This window comes from Numenius arquata, chromosome 2 (assembly GCF_964106895.1).
Source record: "Numenius arquata chromosome 2, bNumArq3.hap1.1, whole genome shotgun sequence".
In the NCBI taxonomy this organism is placed as follows: Eukaryota; Metazoa; Chordata; class Aves; order Charadriiformes; family Scolopacidae; genus Numenius; species Numenius arquata.
The window spans coordinates 23,184,607-23,202,756 of record NC_133577.1 but is presented as its reverse complement, the minus strand read 5'-3'; the positions used below and the strand labels follow the sequence as shown (position 1 = coordinate 23,202,756).

Below are 18,150 nucleotides of genomic sequence, written 5' to 3'. Positions count from 1 at the left end.
TTTGTGACTTTTTTTTTTTTAAGAAAAGATTAAAGTGGATTTGATCTGGGGCTGCAAAAGGTATGTCACAGCGATACTAGAAATGCATCTAAAAATATCACAAAAGCTTCCTAAAAATGTCATCACATTGCATGTACTTTCCATATGATCTTAAAATCCTCATTACAATGTTTTGGCACTAGTACAGATACAACAACGTCACCTATTTTTATTGGCTTACACGGTCAGTAACTAATGGAAGGAGATAATATTATCAGAGCCTTTCCAAAGCTTATCATGGAAAGTATGAATGCTGAGAGTAATTATTTTCAAAGTCTTATGTAAAGATTTGAATAATAATTGCAGGAGTCAGCTACACCATGTCATTTTAAAATCTGGAAAATTACCAATGAACCACATTAGTTTCTCTCTTTTGATGAGTGGATGCTCCATACTCAAAAATATTTTTCCTGGGGAGAAAAAGTCTGTAGAAGGGGAAAAAATGCAGTAGTCACATGCACCGCACAGCTCTACCCCTGTTTTTCTGTATCCATTCTGTATAATCCTGTATCTTTAAGTACTGATTTTCTTTTTATTAAGAAAGCGCTCTAGGGCAGTATTGAATCATTGTACTTTTTAAATGTATTTTGTGACATAAGAGGGATTAAGTGGAAGCTTCTGTCAGTATCTTTTTCAGTGCTACTTCACAAAAGCTTTCCCTAGAAAAGTTTCACTGTGAAAAACTGTGTCACTTACGCACCTGGATAAATACCTTTTCAACTGTCAGAAAGATTTTTGGGGAAAAAAAAATGAATCTGAGTAGCACAATCCAAGTTAAAAATTGCTACAGCTACAAAACATGACTTTAGCTTGGTGAAGTAGAAGTCTTTTTGTCTTAAAGAATTTATATATTTATATATATTTATTTTAATTCACAAAAACAATTTAGTAGACATTATTAACGAAGGAACAAGGTGAGTATGCTACCCCCTGACATCAAGACCTTTATCAACAAAAATCCCCCAAATACATTTACTTCAGCACAGAGAGCAGTTCTTACCATACTTACTGTGTTTACTGCTTCACACAAATCTTCACAACTTATTTAGACACAAAGAAGCAGTAAGTCAGCGAGACTCCAATAGGAATACAGTCATACGGCTTGCCGGGGGGAAGGAGACTGTGTGGAACAGAGCATGGAACGCTGCTGAGGCTAGAAGGATTAACTTTAGGCTCTGAAGGCAGATCTCCCTCCCCTCTCTCTGTGTTTGATGGAGATACAGCAGCTTTTATGGAGGGTGATTTAGAGTGTTATTGCTGATCCTCGCTCTGAGCTCTGAGGCTGCTGCAGGTCTGCAGTTAGTCAGATGGGGAAGAAGTACTGAAGGTCCTCAGAAGCTGGAGGAATCACTTATTAGGTGATGTTTCACAGTCCTTTTCCTTGAAAAGGTGTCGTGATATTTTGGGGACATTTTGGAGCCTACTGGTGCTGAAGAGGGTTTTAGTTTTCTGCAGAGATGGTGTCATAACAGGCAATCCCACTGCCAGCTACGTGCAGGAGGGGGACGTACTGCTTGTAGGGTTGTTGGAAGCTGGCTCACTTTGTAAGAGATCAGGGTTCCTAACACATGCGGTTAGGAGCCCTGTTAGCTCCTAACACTTGAATGCTGGACCACAAAATCTTAGATTATTTAGGTTGCTCTGGTAGGCACTGAGAAATGACCTTGAACTTCATCTCAGGACTTTCTATTAATTCTGACTGCGAAGCGTCTTGTATACAGCATTGCTAGAGGCTTCGTGATGAGTTTGAGATGTAATGGCCAGATAAGAATTGTAGTTGTCTCCTCCTCACGCTTATTTCTGTGAAGTATTTCAGGTATAGAATCATAGAATGGTTAGAGTTGGAAGGGACCTTAAAGATCATCGAGTTCCAACCCCCCTGCCATGGGCAGGGACACCTCCACTAGACCAGGTTGCTCAAAGCCCCATCCAGCCTGGCCTTAAACGCTTCCAGGGATGGGGCATCCACAACTTTCCTGGGCAACCTGTTCCAGTGCTTCACCACCCTCACAGTAAAGAATTTCCTCCTAATATCTAATTTGAATCTTTCCTCTTCCCAATTTAAAACCATTACCCCTTGTGCTGTCACTACATTTCCTGACAAAGAGTCCCTCTCCGACTCCAACATGTCCAACACGAGCACACTAGCCAAGAATCTGTGCTCTGTGGTCCATGGTTTGTTCTCAGGCGTAACTGTGCAGGTAGTAGGAGACTTTCTCGGGTCTAAGCCTAGCCCTTGCTGTGTCTAGAGGAGTGACAGTCACCCAACTGCTGCACAGAAATGGTAATGCAAAGGTAATGTTACACTGAGCTGTGCACTACAGAATTGAGATTTGAGTTTACATTGTGTATGTAAACTATCAATTTGCAGTCATTTACACATGATTTTGTCTAATCTATTAATCAGTAAATGTCACCAAGATTTTAAATGCTCTTATATAATGTATGTAAATAATTATTCAGTGTACCTGTTCATGTAAATGTCAGTAGCAACCCAACATTAACACTAGATTACACAATAAAGGCATTCATTAAGAAGGCAGATCATTGCTATGCAAATCACTTGCTCTTTTAAACTGTCATTAGGAGGCATCCTGCACAAAATGCAATTTGAAGAATGACATGACATTACCATTCATTTATTCAAATATGAGTGATATGTTTAGGTATGCATTTGTAAAAAATTACTTAATAATCCTATTCAGCCACTAGACCTACCAATAAAGAAACGTTTAGTATATGTTTCAAATTTGGAAAAATATAAAAATCTCTTCATAAAGCATCTCTCATCAGATACTTGCAACACTACCAAGCCTGGATGCTCAGGTCCCCTCAGCTCCTTCTGGGCGTTGTCGCTCAGCATGGACAGAGGGTCACTCCAAGGAACGGCTCTGCCCAGAGGAACCTCTGCTCACACTGAAGCCTGGGGAAGCAGCTGGCACCACTTGCTCCATCCCTCCTGGCCACCACATTGCCCTGCCCAGCATCTGAGGGGACAGAGGTGTAGGGCACGGGACATGGTGTCACAGTGCTGCCGGTGATGCTGCATTGGGAGTGGGAGTTCAAGCAGACAGTGCATCTCTATGTCTGCCAGAGCTGAGCAGAAGCAGGGGAGAAACGTTTGACCCTTAGCTCACAACCACTATCATCTAAAATATCAAATTCAGAAGGGCTAGCATTGAAAATACTTCATTCAGGTGAGCTACAACATTCAGGTCATTACCAGCTCACAGGCAAGTTAACATTGGGAAAGGTCTATAAACTGCAGCCAGAAAATGGGTTTTGGTGTGCAAAATACACACAGATATGTTCACTAGCTCATTAGTCTTCATCCCTACTGTTTGCAGTCTTGCATCAAATGCTTTTAGTTTCAGCTGTTGGAGCACCGTAAGGAGTGCAGTCGGAGGCAGTATTTGCTTTGGCTCTGTTGCCTTCCCTCTGGTATTTGTGGTGCTACTTAATCCTCTCCTTTCTGCACGTTCGAGGGGCCGACGTTCCCACACACCTACTAGTCTTGTTCTAAAATAGCTCACAGTTGTGACAGCAGCTTTTTGGGTTCTTAGCTCAGAGGATTAGAAATGTTGCCAGAAATAGTAGTTATGTCTCTTCCTCATGAATGCCATTTCTTTGGCATGTTCATTTGCCTTAACTAGTTTTTAAAATATTTTGAATGAGCCTCTAACTACAGCAGATTACTAATTGAAGTAGGTTAAAACTGGGCCAAGAAAGCAGCAACAACCTTGAGTCAGGCCTGAGATCAAAGCTGTTGGCTTTACAGCTTCCTTATAGTCTCATTAGCGTCTTCAGGAGAGAGCATAACAATGGGAAGAATAACAGCAGCTGTATCTTATGTGGATTAAGGGCTGCGTATTAGAGAAGTAATGGCGTGAGATAGTGTCACGTTATAGGCGGAATGTACCCCAAAGCCTCATTACGATTGGCAGGAGAATAAAAGATGTCCCTGGTTTTGTGAATATAGCAATCTCCTCCAGACCTCTCTGGTGGAAAATACGTTACATAAAATAATTGACTCTCAGCCTCTCACAACTACTGCCACCACTGCTTTGCTCCTTGCACCAGTCATTTTTGTTCTTAAAAAATGCTGGTTAGAGAACTTATTGTGCAGAGGGCTGAGAAATGGCTGAGTCTTCCCTAACTAAGCACAGTGAGAGCTGTACGTGCTTCCCTCCGCTCCCTCTGCTGATGCTCAGCTGCGGTTTGCATAGCTGTCCGAAGCCTGGCCTTGCTTTCAGCAGATGCTGCTGTTCGCAGCAGCGGCTTTAGCATGTGCTGATGCTTATAAGGCACTTTGATGTAAACGCAAACTCTTTGTCTGGTCTGGTGTTCAGATTTGGCTTTGGGAGCCTCTAATGATGTAAAAACCAGTTCTCTCTCCTGCCTGCTCCTCCCTTCATCCCAGCCAGCTCTTCTGGTGTTATGTGGGGGAAAACTATACTACAGATCATCATCAGGTGCAGAGTTCAGGGTAGATTTTACAGTTTCATCCTGGGAAGAATATTTAGATACAGAAGTCTCTTTTCCAGGCAAGGATTCAGCTGTTTATGCTGGATATTTGTTGAGTGGGTGGGCAAGTGAAAAGACCCTTCCTGATTTCAAGCCATTTCAAAGGAGGTGATAGTCATATATTTCATCACACTGGCTGCACCCACCATTCCCCCCCGCAGCTGGCTTATTCTGGTGCTTTCCTAGCTATTAAGCAGGATTTGGATATATTATGATTTTCTAAACTGTGGAGATGGTTGATTGAAAGTCAGTGAGGATCAGGACCCTCTCCTTGAAGACACATAACTCCCATTGAAGTCAGTGCTTCAATGTTTTGAAGATCTGAGTGTAAGCGCCAGTCTCACACAGGCGTGTTTTAATACCTAATTTAGTACTAATAAATGCAAATCAGTTAAGAATTCACAAGAGCTTCCCCATACTCTTCATGTTCCCAGCAGCGACAGCAGCCCTGCCTCCCCCAACTGGCCTTGGTCATCCCACTGATTAGTTGATTTGTATTACTCGGTGCTTTCGCGGAGAAAATCGGTATCCAGCTGTTCTTCTGGTAACAACATATATATCTTTCCATTTTAATTTCTGAAACATGCTACCCACCAAGGGCAAAATTAGAATGTGTCTGAGCTGAAGCTAGGCCAAGCAGTCTCCCAGTCTCTCTTCTCCCTCTCTCAGAGAAAAGAAAAAATTTAAAAGACTTTTTCTCTTTTCCTAAAATAATTAAGAAAGCTCGATTATGTGGAAAGATTATGCATTCTCTGGAGAAAGCCTGAGCAGTAATGAAAACTGCTAACATCTTAATGCAGCTTCCCCTCAGAGCCTTTACAATCTGTAAAATCAACTGTTGTAAGAGTGAGTAAAATCTTGGCAGGTAGATGAAACCATGTCCTGTGGGTTTGCAAGAGATGCCTGTTTTTAACAGATGGTTCTGTTTTCCTCAATTTCAAGATCACTTCTTCAGAGCAGGGTTAGGACGGCAGTCCTAACATCAGCATTATACAAGTGGCTGTGGTGTCGTCGGGGGAAGCTCGTGATTCGGGGTGCAGGCTGGAGCTGAAGGCTGGTTGTTTCCCCTCACAAAGCTCTCGTGCAACCATTTTCTAACAACCACTCAATTTTGTATCTTTTACAGAATCACAGAATATTTTTGGTTGGATGGGACCTTTGAGATCATCGAGTCCAACCAACAAAAAAACCCCCAAACAAACAACAACAACAAAAAAACCACCAAAAACCCAAACCAAACCAAAAAAACCCCACAAAATCCCAGAACACCAACAGCAAAACCAAACCAAACACCCACAACCACACCCCACCCCACCCCACCCACAAACAGACACAAACCAACAATCTCGGGCACTAGAGCATGCCCTGAAGTGTCATGTCTACTTAAATACCTCCAGGGATGGCGACTCCACCACCTCCCTGGGCAGGCTGTTCCAGTGCCTGACCACTCTCTCAGTAAAGTAATTATTCCTAATATCTAATCTAAACCTCCCCTGCCCCAACTTCAGACCATTTCCTCTGGTCCTGTCACTATTCCCTTGGGAGAAGAGGCCAACACCCCCCTCTCTACACCCTCCTTTCAGGTAGTTGTAGAGGGCAATGAGGTGTCCCCTCAGCCTCCTCTTCTCCAAACTAAACATGCCTGGTTCCCTCAGCCTCTCCTCATATGACTTGTTCTCTAGACCCCTCACCAGCTTGGTGGCTCTCCTCTGGACACGCTCCAGCAGCTCAATGTCCTTCCTGTAGTGAGGGGCCCAGAACTGAACACAGCACTTGAGGTGCTGTACAGAGGCACCATCACTTCCCTATTCCTGCTGGCCACGCTATTCCTGATACAGGCCAGGATGTCGTTGGCTTTCTTGACCACCTGGGCACACTGCTGGCTCATGTTAAGCCGGCTGTCCACCAACACCCCCAGGTCCTTTTCTGCTGGGCAGCTTTCCAGCCACTCTTCCCCAAGCCTGTAGCGTTGCCTGGGGTTGTTGTGACCGAAATGCAGGACCTGGCACTTGGCCTTATTAAACCTCATCTCATTGGCCTTGGCCCATTGATCCAACCTGTTACTTCTTGCTTAAATCTTAGGTCCAGGCAAACCGTCATCCAAGGTCAGGCAGAAGTGGTTACATCTAGTTTCTTATGTTAGAAAAAAGAAGCCCAGTGAATATTTGCTTTAGGGCTGATTGTTTCAGTGTGAAATGCCTGCTGGTTGGTTCATGCTTTCACTGGGTTTGCTGAACAGTTCCTGAAACTTAGTATTCTTCTTGGTACATCGGTTTAATGTTTACCTCTGGGTTTGAGTTTCATGACAAAAGTCTCAGATTTGCTGAAAATACTTTATAGCTTTTTTTTTTTTTTTTTTTTTTAAATTTTTACTTTGCAAGGAGAGCTGCTAAGAGTAACAGGGCCAATCAATAAACTTTCCAATAAGGGGGCAGTTTCTGTTGCCTGCACGGGGTTGCAGAGCAGCTGCCACTCTCTGACCTGGTATCTTTGTCACAGCCGCAGAGGCACCCGGAGGCACCCTGTGACCCAGCCACCCATCCTTAGGACATCCTCTGTTCCAGGTGCCACGCTTGTTTTGTGGCCAGTCCAGAAAAACCTTCTGGAAAACCTTGGCAAGACGGGAATGACTTCTGGGAGTGACTGCCACCTTTCTCTTACAGCTTGGACTCTTTTCTGTATGGGCTCCACGCACTGTTCAAAGGAGACTTTCGGATAGCAGCAAAAGATGAGTGGGTCTTTGCAGACATGGATCTATTGCATAAGGTTGTTGCCCCAGCAATCCGAATGTCCCTGAAGCTACACCAGGTAGGGTCTTTCTTTAATTTTGATTTTTAACTTTTACTACTGCATCTGTTTTCTTAGGGAAACACGGGGAACCTTAGAAACTGTCCAAAGGAGGAAAAAAAAAAAGAGCAGGAAATGCAGTACTTGTTGCCTTGTTGTAAGAAACTTCCTTAACCAACATGGAAAAGCTTGGCATTTATTTTGCATTCACTTGGTCTTTTCTGTGCCCTCTTAGCTGCCCATTTGAAACCATTCATGTTAGAGAGCTTGACCCTACTTTTTTCATCAAAACAAAACTAACAGTCGTGTCATGTTTTACTTGCGGGGATACTATAAAGATGGTTTCTAAACTGAAAAGAAGATACATTGATGGGACCAATTTCACTGTTAATTTATGAGTCCTTTTGTGAATAGCGATGCACATATGTTAAAAGACACAGCTGAGACAGAGTGGTTTGAAGGCTTAGTGTCACCGCTGTTTGCTTGATTATGTCAGGCTGTTTCTGACCCCATTCTCTTTTCAGTTGTAAAAATCTGGCACACCTCCACTGAAGTTGCTCCAATTTCTTCAGGTCATCCCCTGTATAGCTTGGAGTTGATTTTGTTCTTCCTCTGGCACATTATGATTTAGTATCATAAGCTTTTATCATGCATGATATTTATAATTGTTCTGAATGTAACTGAAGTGGAACTGCTGTGAATTAGTATCTGAGAATTTGACACAGTAATTTTATGAATGTTATCGCTGGCCGTGTTGCTGCGTGACAGCTAAAGTAGTAACACAATATTGTGGTATCTGCTGATGGACTCCCAGTCTCTGCTTTCGTTGGTGGGGTTTTGTGAATAAAAATAAAGATTTCCACAAGAACTGTGGAGTGCCCCAGGTGATCCTGATCTCCCTCCAGCTTACCCAAAAGCCCTGCCTTCCATGGTTTCCCACTTTATAAAAAGAAAGTGGATAAGCTGACACGCTCCAAGTGTCTTTGTCTGGTGGAGACATGAGATCAGAACAGGTTACAGCAAAACAAAAATCGTAGCTTTCTATGTTACTGTTAAATGAATTGTTCTGCCTCCCCAAAGACACACTGTATCAAATGGCAAGTCGCTTGGGGGGTCAGCTGGTAACTGTTTGAAAAACAGGATTTTGTTTATTGTTAATCGTTTTTGTGTTTTCACAAACATACCTGACCTTTTCAATACTTTTTCCTGTACTGCCAGGACCAGTTCACCTGCCCAGATGAGTACGAGGACCCAGCAGTTCTGTATGAAGCGATCCAATCTTTTGAAGAAAAGGTTGTGATTTGTCACGAAGGGGACCCAGCCTGGCGCAGCGCTGTACTCTCCAACAGAGAGGAGCTGCTAACCCTGAGACACGTGGTAGATGAAGGAGCAGATGAATATAAAGTTATCATGCTCCACAAAAGCTACTTGAGCTTCAAGGTTATCAAGGTACATATACAATCTTTCTAATATTGCAGTAATTTAGGGCTGTGACAACTAGTAGTATTTCTGAGTAATCTGGCCAAACGGAGAGGTTGGTTGTAGTTATCGGAGTAGGGACTGGAGGTTAAAAGAGCTCTTCAGTTGACTTCCATTTTGGACCCATATATTTCTGTATGTGAAATAACATTCCAGTAGCTAAAAAGTTCGTAAAATCTCTTGGTGCAAAGACATGAGGTGTTTGCACACACAGCTACTGCTGTTGTACCTAGATTGCATAGTTCTGCACCTTTAGTACCGAACATTTTCACATGATCCACATGTTTTTAACCTTCCTGTAGGTCAACAAGGAATGTGTCAGAGGGCTTTGGGCTGGGCAGCAGCAGGAACTGATTTTCTTACGCAATCGCAACCCGGAGAGAGGAAGCATCCAGAACAATAAACAGGTCTTGCGGAACTTAATTAATTCTTCGTGTGATCAGCCACTGGGATATCCAATGTACGTTTCCCCTTTAACCACCTCGTACCTTGGGACGCACAGCCAACTGAGGAACATTTGGGGGGGACCTGTCAGTTTGGACAACATTAAAAAGTGGTTCAGATCCAAATGGTTAAGGTAGGTGTTAAATTTTGGCTATGCAGATAGCCCGCAGTCTCGGTTCCACTGTATTTTCTATTAAAAGAGAGTAGTTCCATACTATTATCTATGAGTAAAAAATTGATTGCAAATAACTCAGAATATAACACAATAGCCCTACAGATATAGCAGAAAGCAAATTTGTTAACTCATTGATGGCTTTTAAGTAAAGCTTTCTATGTGTTTAACAAGATTCATTACCAAATCACTTAGCACTACAGACATTTCCCTTATTCTAGGGAATTCTACTGTTTATGCCTTGTAAATAAGGGTATCTTTTCTGTAACTCAGTGACATGTCAGAACATGAGTAAATTTATTGGTGGGTTATGGTGGGTTATGCTCCAAAGCTTTGGCAGTAGAGATGATCATCCCTAAGTCATTGTTCTTGACCAGAACACATCTGAAAATGTACTTACTATCCATCCAACCTGCCTGACTTCCCCTAGGCATGCATGATCAGTTTCTAACACATTCCATCTCTCATTCCTACACGCACTTCTCCTGCAGCAGTAACTCACTCTTGTCTCATTCCCTCCCCTTGCCCTGTCAACAGTCTGGCTGAGGAGAGGCAGAGGACCATGGAGAAACTACGGGAGGCAGCTTGCATGCTCAGGCCTATGCTAAAATACCAAGATTAAATCTAGCGGCTTAATATGCTAGTTTCCTACCTAACTCATTCCCACTAACTTTCCTCCAACCCATTCCCCTTCTTTGCTACTTGGTTACCTCGTGCCAAAGTTGATCTTTAGAGACCACTGTAACATTACATAAAGAGTCCTAAGGTCTTGGAGGGCTCCAAAGCTACTTAACACAGACAAGAAAAGATTTGGTTTGCATCATATACAGTTTTGTTCCAAGTAAGGTTACCACATCATCTTTGTCATCTCATAAAATGCCAAAAGACCTACAGATGTATGAGACCACAATTACACGCTTTGAGGGCATCTAATAAGATTTTCATGCATAATAAATGGCTGACCATGCATGTGTTCCCACAAACAGAATGCGGAAGGACTGCCATGCAGCTCACCACGAGAGAGGTAACGTTGAAGAGGCGGATAGTGGAGGGGGGTCTTCATCTAGCAGCAATTCCACGGGCAATTCAAGCCAGTGCAGTAGCTCACAACCCACCAGAGATGGAACCCCTCAGTTACAAGCTTCATCTCAAGAGGTCCACCAGCGTGCAGGTATTTGCGCAATTTACTTGTCTTTTTCTGTGGTCTTCTCCTGAGGGGCTGTGTAGGCAGATGCTTTTGGGGCATGCTCATAACCAGTGGAAAACTAATTTTAGAAAGAGAGAGCTTTGTCTTTTCTAATGACCAAGCACGTGTGGGAGATGGCTTCCTGATAGCGTTCCGGGTATTTACTGGGAGGGTATAAGACAAATGTGATTCACCAAAGGTTCCACTGTCAAACTCCTTTATGTGTAATTTTTAGATTAGGAGGTGCCACTACCAGTGCCAGAATGAGAAATGCAGACGGGAGGGAGTCTGCGTGTGCGATGTAGGGAGCCCGTACCAGAACGAACCTGTGCTTATTGTTGGCTGGAACAGCAGAAGTGAAACTATGCAAAAATCTTAATTATCTTGGAAGGACCATGACGATTTATTCGAGGAATTGGTTTGGCTGTTCATCAGTGCATTTGGAGAACAAACAAATAGGAAATAACTTCTTATGTCTATACAGCAGTTACCAGGAGAAAATTAAAAGTTGCCAATCGTTCTGTCAACTAACAGCTGAGCCCTTCTCATGTTAGATTACGGATTCAAAAGTACTTCAGACATATTCGCAAGGTAGAACTACCAGCCTTCACATTGGAAATATACATGAACTTTGGCAGTGGGTCACTGTGAGACCTATCACTGTGGGATCAGGACTTGTAATGTAAAGCAAATTAACTCAATCTTTCAACAAGCTGTGGTATCACTGTATAAATTAAAGCAGAGAACTAGAGGGGTATGAAACTTGTTTGTTTCCCGTTAGACAATTTTGACCTATCATTACAGATAATGGACAGGACTGGAGAAAATCTTGCCCTGAATATAAATCATGTTGTAAGAATAAAATAACTGCTGCTTTTAATTGAGTCTAACGTTAGAAGAATCCCCACGTGCATACTCATAACTTGACACTGCAGTAATCAGAATGGCAAACTTAATTGTAAAATAATGATCCTGAGCATGCCATACAAGAATGAAAGTTAATTGCGAGTTGTTTAAAAGAATGTATTGGGTGCCCGGAAAACCACAATCAAGAGAGAAGGTCACACTTAGTTAAGAAAAGCAAGCTGGCTTTGAGGTAAAATGAAGAAATGCACAACAAATGCAAGGAAGTAGAAAATAGCAAATGCAAATGAGTATTCAGTCCTGAGAGACCGCTGATAAGAGAGAGAATGAAACAAGGAGAAGTTTCTGGCTAGCATCATTAGGGACAAAAAGACAAAAGTGGGTTTTAAAAGAATATTAAAAGCAAAAGAAATCTGAACAGCCATCTCCATCCGTCACTATATAGAAAAACAGAGTTGCCAATAACATAGAAATGAGAAAAGAAATGCCTGGTTTGTATTGGGAAAAATGCAGATGATCTATTTCTATGATCTGATCATGAAGTAGTTCCTTCCATCCTAACAGCTACAAAGAACATGAAAGAAGGGCTATCAAAGCTATATGCTTAATTGAGCAAATCCAAACGACTCTCATTCAAGAAGGTTTTTAAGGGAGCTGGTTACAAAGCAAGCTCTGTTTGATCTTCAGTAAGTACCGGGACACTAAGGCGATACCGGAGGACTGGGAAAGAATTTATGCTATGCCTGTTGATAAAAAAAGCAGAATGGAGAGGGTGACCTGGGTAGCGCTCATCTGTCAACCTGACGTTGGTTCAGGACACTGTTGGCCAAGCGCGCACAGTCCTACTGCCCTCATTTAAGAAGGGCAATTTTAATATGGAGGGAGTTCAAAGAAGAGCCAAAAAATGATCAAAGATCAGGAAAATACATCCTGTAGTGAAAGATTAAGAGCTTTCAAACAATCTGTATTGTAAAAGATGCTTTGATCATAGTCTATAAGTACTTACCTGGGCAACAAAAGGTGACCAAAGACAGCTGATTCGAGGAGACGTGGATACAACAAAGCTAAACAAGTTCAGATTTGAAATCAAGTGCACATTTTTAACAGTGAGAGTAAATAAATAATGAAACAAGTGACTAAGGGTTAAGATGGATTCTCCATGATTGGAGATATTGGATGCATTTCTTAAAAATAATTGTAGTAATTAGTAATATCACACAGGAATTAATTCCAGGAAGTTCTATGGCCCATGCTATTTAGCACAGCAGACTAGATGATCACAGCAATCCCTTCTAGACTCATAATCTATGAATCAAGTGCATTTAATGTTTTCATAATTCATATTTCATTTTGCAGCCTGGTGCCACTGAGTCTGCAAAATGCAATGAAAGCCCTATATAAAAGTGTGACCAAAATCGGGAGCATTGGAAACGTGTGGGGTTCTCCCCCAAAGTGTCCTTATTTCATGATGCAGTTTATAGAACAGCCTTTGTTTCCTAAGTGTTTTCAGGAACAGAGTTATTTATGTGTAGACGCGGGTGGTCTCCTGTCCAATGCTCTAACCACTGCCTTTGGGATGAATACAGAATACTTTTGGACAGGGGTCAGCTTGGCAGTTTAAATCACAAACAGATGTTTGGCCAGATTAGCCCCTGCACAAACTAACACACCACAGCCCCTCTGTTCTTAATTCCAGTCCCTTCTTTTTTATTTAAAAAGGCTAACGTATTAAAATAACCATCAGATGCAGAAACCAAAGCACTTAAACAAAACCCTGGAGTCCGAAGAACCTGAATCCCTGCGGGGGCCAGACGCGTGGCAGCCAGGCCTGACCCCCATCACAGCGCGTGCCCTCCCTATTGGTCACGTCCGAAGGGCCAAGGACGCTGGCGACGTGGCACACAGGAGCCACATGCATCTGGCCCGTTGCTCTCAAGGGGAGATCGTGGGGCTTTTATTGCAGAGGATGCTGCTTTGCATGCCAGCTTGGGGAAATGATTTTTTTTATTGTTTGGAGTATAAAAGTAGAACTAGAGAGAGATTGTAAGTGGGATGGGAAAGTGTCCAGTGCTTGCCAAACCAACTAGGTTTTAGTCCAGCTAAAGAGCTCCAGTTGGTTGTGGCCCAGCTCTGTCACCTGACTCTCTGCCAAGTTACCTAAATTCTCTTTGCTCCTGAAAAAATGGGGCTAATGATACCAGCCTCTGGAAAGCAGGTCTGGAGATGTAAAACCAGTGTATTTCAACTATATAATGTCAACAATTTGGATGTGAAATTTTGCATTACTGGAACTCTCATGAATTCAGAAAAATCATGTTTCTGGAAGACATTGTGGGATTTATTCCTTTATGCCTGCAAAATTTCACTATCTGGAGGAGTTTCAGTGCTTCCCTCACCTCCATTATTCAGGTATTGGGGAAAAAAACAAAGAAAAAAAAATTACCAACAACCTGGAAATGGCTGCCAGCAAAACTTGTTTCTGCGTTGATGGCTCTCAACAGATTTTCTGGCATCAACTCTCTACCCTACAGCCATAGCTAGGAAACCAAACTGCCAGCTGGTGTTAATGTTTGGAGTTTCCTGGAAAGCAAAAAAGCCAAGCAGGCGCTTTTGTGCCTGGGTATTTGCTGCGTAAGCCTGGCCTGGAGCCTCTCTGCACAAAACAGCAAACTCTTTGGGGGCCCGTGGCACAGGCCAGCCCGCGGTGTGCCATTTGGAGGTGCCTGGGTGCGAGCAGGTATCCGGTGGGTTCACAGGCCAGTAAGTTCATTTATTTTTCATTCTATGCCTATTTAACTATGCAAGCATAAGAAATACAGAAATTATTTGTTTGAACGACGTAAGGTGTTGATATAAATGTTAAAATGGGGGTGTATATGTACAGGAAGATAGAATTTGTCTAGACATGTCAAAATAGCTTATCTGACCTACTCTCTGTATCCAACAGTGGCTGCACCGAGACACTTCACAGAATGGGGCAAGAGCCTTATGTGGGTCTCATTCAGACCTCCAATAGACTACCCTAACTAGAGGTGTTCACATCTTTTTAGTCTGTGATATACTGTAAATATTACTCTTGGAACTCAGATATAGTTTAATATTAGTCTTAAAAACTGTCTTGTGGCTTGAATGCTGTAGTTTTCCACTTGGCTGAATTCTCAATTTCTCTTTCCCCATACCCAGGAATAATTCTTTTTAATCTTTTTAATTGTTTTAACTCCCAGGGGTTTTCTTGTTTTATTTTTGCATTGAATTATACCAAGCCATTTAAGGTGGATATTTATCCCCTACTTTAGTGTGGTTGTCAAAGGGGAACGGAGGTACAGCAACATGACGCTCAGTCACTCACTGGGCAGGTTAAAATGTACATGGCAGAATAGGGGTCAGCCTAGGAAGTACTTTCCTTGGGGCATCTTATTTTCCTCTCTTTTGGCTCAGTGCAGAACCACTGCAGCTACTCTGACTAAAAGCCAGAACCCTTGTAGCAGAAAGCACAGAACAGTTCATGGGTTTAGCAATTTGTTATTTCTGTTATTCTTGGGATTCTTATGCTGATAAAACCAGTAATAATATGCCAATAGTAATATGTACACACGGGACACTGTCAATAGCATGGTGTTCATCGGGATGCCACTTACTTACTTAAATTTATTAATCTTTCTTTTAAAGGCAGGAGAAAACCCAGGAGTCAGTCCATCCAGGCGCACACTGCTTTAAACCAAAGGCCCCCTGCTTCAGGTCACTCTGGACCAATTGTAGAAAGCCGCCAGCCTTTCATCCAAACATCTACATCTGCCCATGAAATTGCCCAAAGGCTTTCTAGCAGTCAGCTGTCATTTCACAACTCGGCAACATCTGTGTTTTCCCAGTCCCCTGCTGCTCCTGGTGCTGGGCAGCTGACTGTGCAGGACCGAGCTGCGGCAATGCTTAGGTCCAGCCTGGCCTCTTCCACCAGCTCAACTCTCAGCCTGCTCTTCGGCAAGAGAAGTTTTTCAAGCGCTTTGGTGATTTCTGGGCTCTCAGCTGCAGACGGAGGTAACACCAGTGACACCCAGTCCTCCAGCAGTATGAATATTGCCATGGGTCCATCTGCCAGAGCAGCAAGTCAAGCAGCTCGGGTAAGGCTGCAGCCAGAACGGCAGCACTAAGTGTGAGCTACTTCTGCTGCTCTCCTGGCGGGTTCTTCAACCGTCCTCACCACCGTTTGGTTTCTGCCTTCTCACTGGTCAGAAAACAGTCTTCCAAAACAATGTCAGGATTTTGGTATTTGTTTTGGATTTTGCTGCATCACAATGAAAATGAGACTGTTTAATATTAGTGTGTTTATGGGAGTGATGTATTTGTAAGTAATTGGCCGTTAGCTGTTAAGCACGCACCTGAAATTGCAAACTGAGGCAAAGTCTCTCTTCCTTTCACTCAGACCAGGGACTTGGATCTCCGTTTTCTGCAGCCCAGGTGATGAGTACCGTCATAAGCAGACTAAATAGCTCCTTCCTTGCTTGCTTACACAGGACTTAATTATTTGTACAAAGAGGAACAGTTTCCACTGAACCTTGTTCTGTCCCTCTCTCTGACCAGAAATCCAATCCCGGACCTGAAAACCTTGTTGCTGAAAGGGTTAGTTAAAGGAAAGCTGTAGGAAATATTTCCCAAAGGAAACCTGCGTGCCCTGTGATTCACTGTTTTCTAACAGCAAAGCAGTGCACAGAAAGAACTTCCAGCCCTCTTCCCAGTAGGGTTCCGGTTCTATTCCCATCTTCCCTGGAAAATTCAATGCACATAGTGGTGTTACTGTTTTATTGTCTACTTAAGTATATTTATTTAACTTTGGTTACCATCAGTTGCTTTCCTGAATTTTGAAACTTTCACCTCAGCTCTACGGAGCAGTAATGTGAGAAGATGGATTAGAGATAAAGGGCAACGGCAACTAGAAGTTGAGTGACAACATAATCGCGACTGACTTTCACATTTGCCCTATAAAAATGGAAACCAAATTGGCAATGAGAAAATTGTGGATATGAAAGTCCAAAACACTTTCCTGCTACTATCATTCTGAACTGCGTAGAACTTCCCTAATTTTCAAAGAATTCTCCAAACCCCAAGTCAAAAAAGCTCCTTAGCCTGTGTGTATTTTGCTCTCAACCCAAAAATACCGTGTATGGTACAGCTCCCTGGAGTTTTGCCATGAACTTCAACAGAAGTTGACTGAATGTTACTCATCTGGGTCCAATCCTGCTTTATTACTCTAATGAGCATTAATAATATTTCTACATGTACAGCTGAACATATCAGATGACGAGACATAATTCCAACTCTCAAGAGTTTACAGCCTAGTTTGCAAGAACTCAGTCAGTCTGTAATACTGAGTACTAATGGTAGGATTCACCTTCTCTAACTGTAAGCCATCTGAAATTTGGGCATGAAGTCTCAGCAGAGAGTTGGTGTGGCCTCTGTACTCGGTGGAGAAGACAATCCACTTCATCCTTACAGCTGTCGGGAGGAAACCTTCCCCTGGGACACCGGTATCTCTCTGCCAACCATTGCCATCCTAGATGATGCACTGGGGCTACACGGTTAAATTTAGATGAAGTGAGTCCTGGCCAAAGTAACTGCTCAGAGTCCAGGTGCCTATCTGAAAGCGGTAGGGAGGAAGTATTTTATTTAAATGTTAACATAGCCCAGGTCTGGAAAGTTTTCATACTAATGGACTCCTTACAAAGGGGCGACACTGCGCATAACACTTTCAGACTGATAATTGCATTCCAGTTTTGATGAAAAGGTTTCTTTGTAAGTTGGATTTAAAATCTGGTGTATATAGCAAGCCCCAGAGCAACCCCATTTAACTTCTAAGAAGTCAGCCCTGCTTGGAGCAGCGGTTTGGGCTGGATAACCTCCAGAAGTCCTTTTCAGTCCAAATTACTTTACAGCTCTCTATACATGTACGTCTGTGGTACTAAACCTCTAGCTCCTGGTCTGCTTTTCTTTCCAAATTCATGTGTTCGACAAAGTGTGACAAGTACCTCTTCAGAAGTCCCTTGTGAATAATGCATGTTAAGAATCCCATGCAGTTTCACGGAATGACATTCCTAAATCCATTTTTAACTTTTTTCACCTCACTTCAAAAACTAGCTGAAGTGTTACTGAGAAATTCCCTAAACCAGCTGACTTTTTCTTTCTTTCTTTCCAGCAACTCACTGAGACCTGCGAAGCAAGCGATGGTACAGAACCTAGACGGCAGCGAGAGGCAGGTCATGCCCATGCCATGTTCATGAGTCGGAACCTGGAGTGCAGGAGGGCCAGCCAAGAAGATATGGCCCTGGAAGACACCGCTTCTCAGCAGAGCCTGTCTGAGGAGCAGTAAGGAGTGCTCCCAGCGTAAGGGCCACGCGCTTCATAGAATTACATAAAGACAGAGTTAGGTCAGGGAGCTGCACATGGGTTTAGGTTCTTTCAAATGTAACAAGCAACCTCCAAATGTTTATTTTTCTAACTTTTACACAAGAACACTACGGGGCAGATGTTCTTCAGCTAAAGGCCTTGGCATGGGTAGGAAGATGTCCTAAAAAAACACACAGTGCCACTTCATCTCAGGTTCTTGTAAATCCTACAACAATGACCACAACCTGTTTAATGTTCCTTCCCCTGGAACAGTTGG

At 42.8% G+C, this 18,150-nt stretch overlaps 1 protein-coding gene across 1 annotated transcript in view; it reads left to right on the top strand.

Moving 5' to 3' along the window:
- The window catches only part of PCNX2 (pecanex 2), a 161,412-nt gene extending 143,556 nt beyond the window's left edge, over nt 1-17,856 (top strand). The window contains exons 29-34 of the mRNA XM_074168043.1: nt 7,227-7,371; nt 8,569-8,799; nt 9,132-9,406; nt 10,432-10,616; nt 15,165-15,613; nt 17,683-17,856. Of these exons, the coding sequence (XP_074024144.1) occupies nt 7,227-7,371; nt 8,569-8,799; nt 9,132-9,406; nt 10,432-10,616; nt 15,165-15,613; nt 17,683-17,856 (1,459 nt within the window). The remainder of the gene's footprint in view (nt 1-7,226; nt 7,372-8,568; nt 8,800-9,131; nt 9,407-10,431; nt 10,617-15,164; nt 15,614-17,682) is intronic.
- Nucleotides 17,857-18,150: the final 294 nt, after the last annotated feature.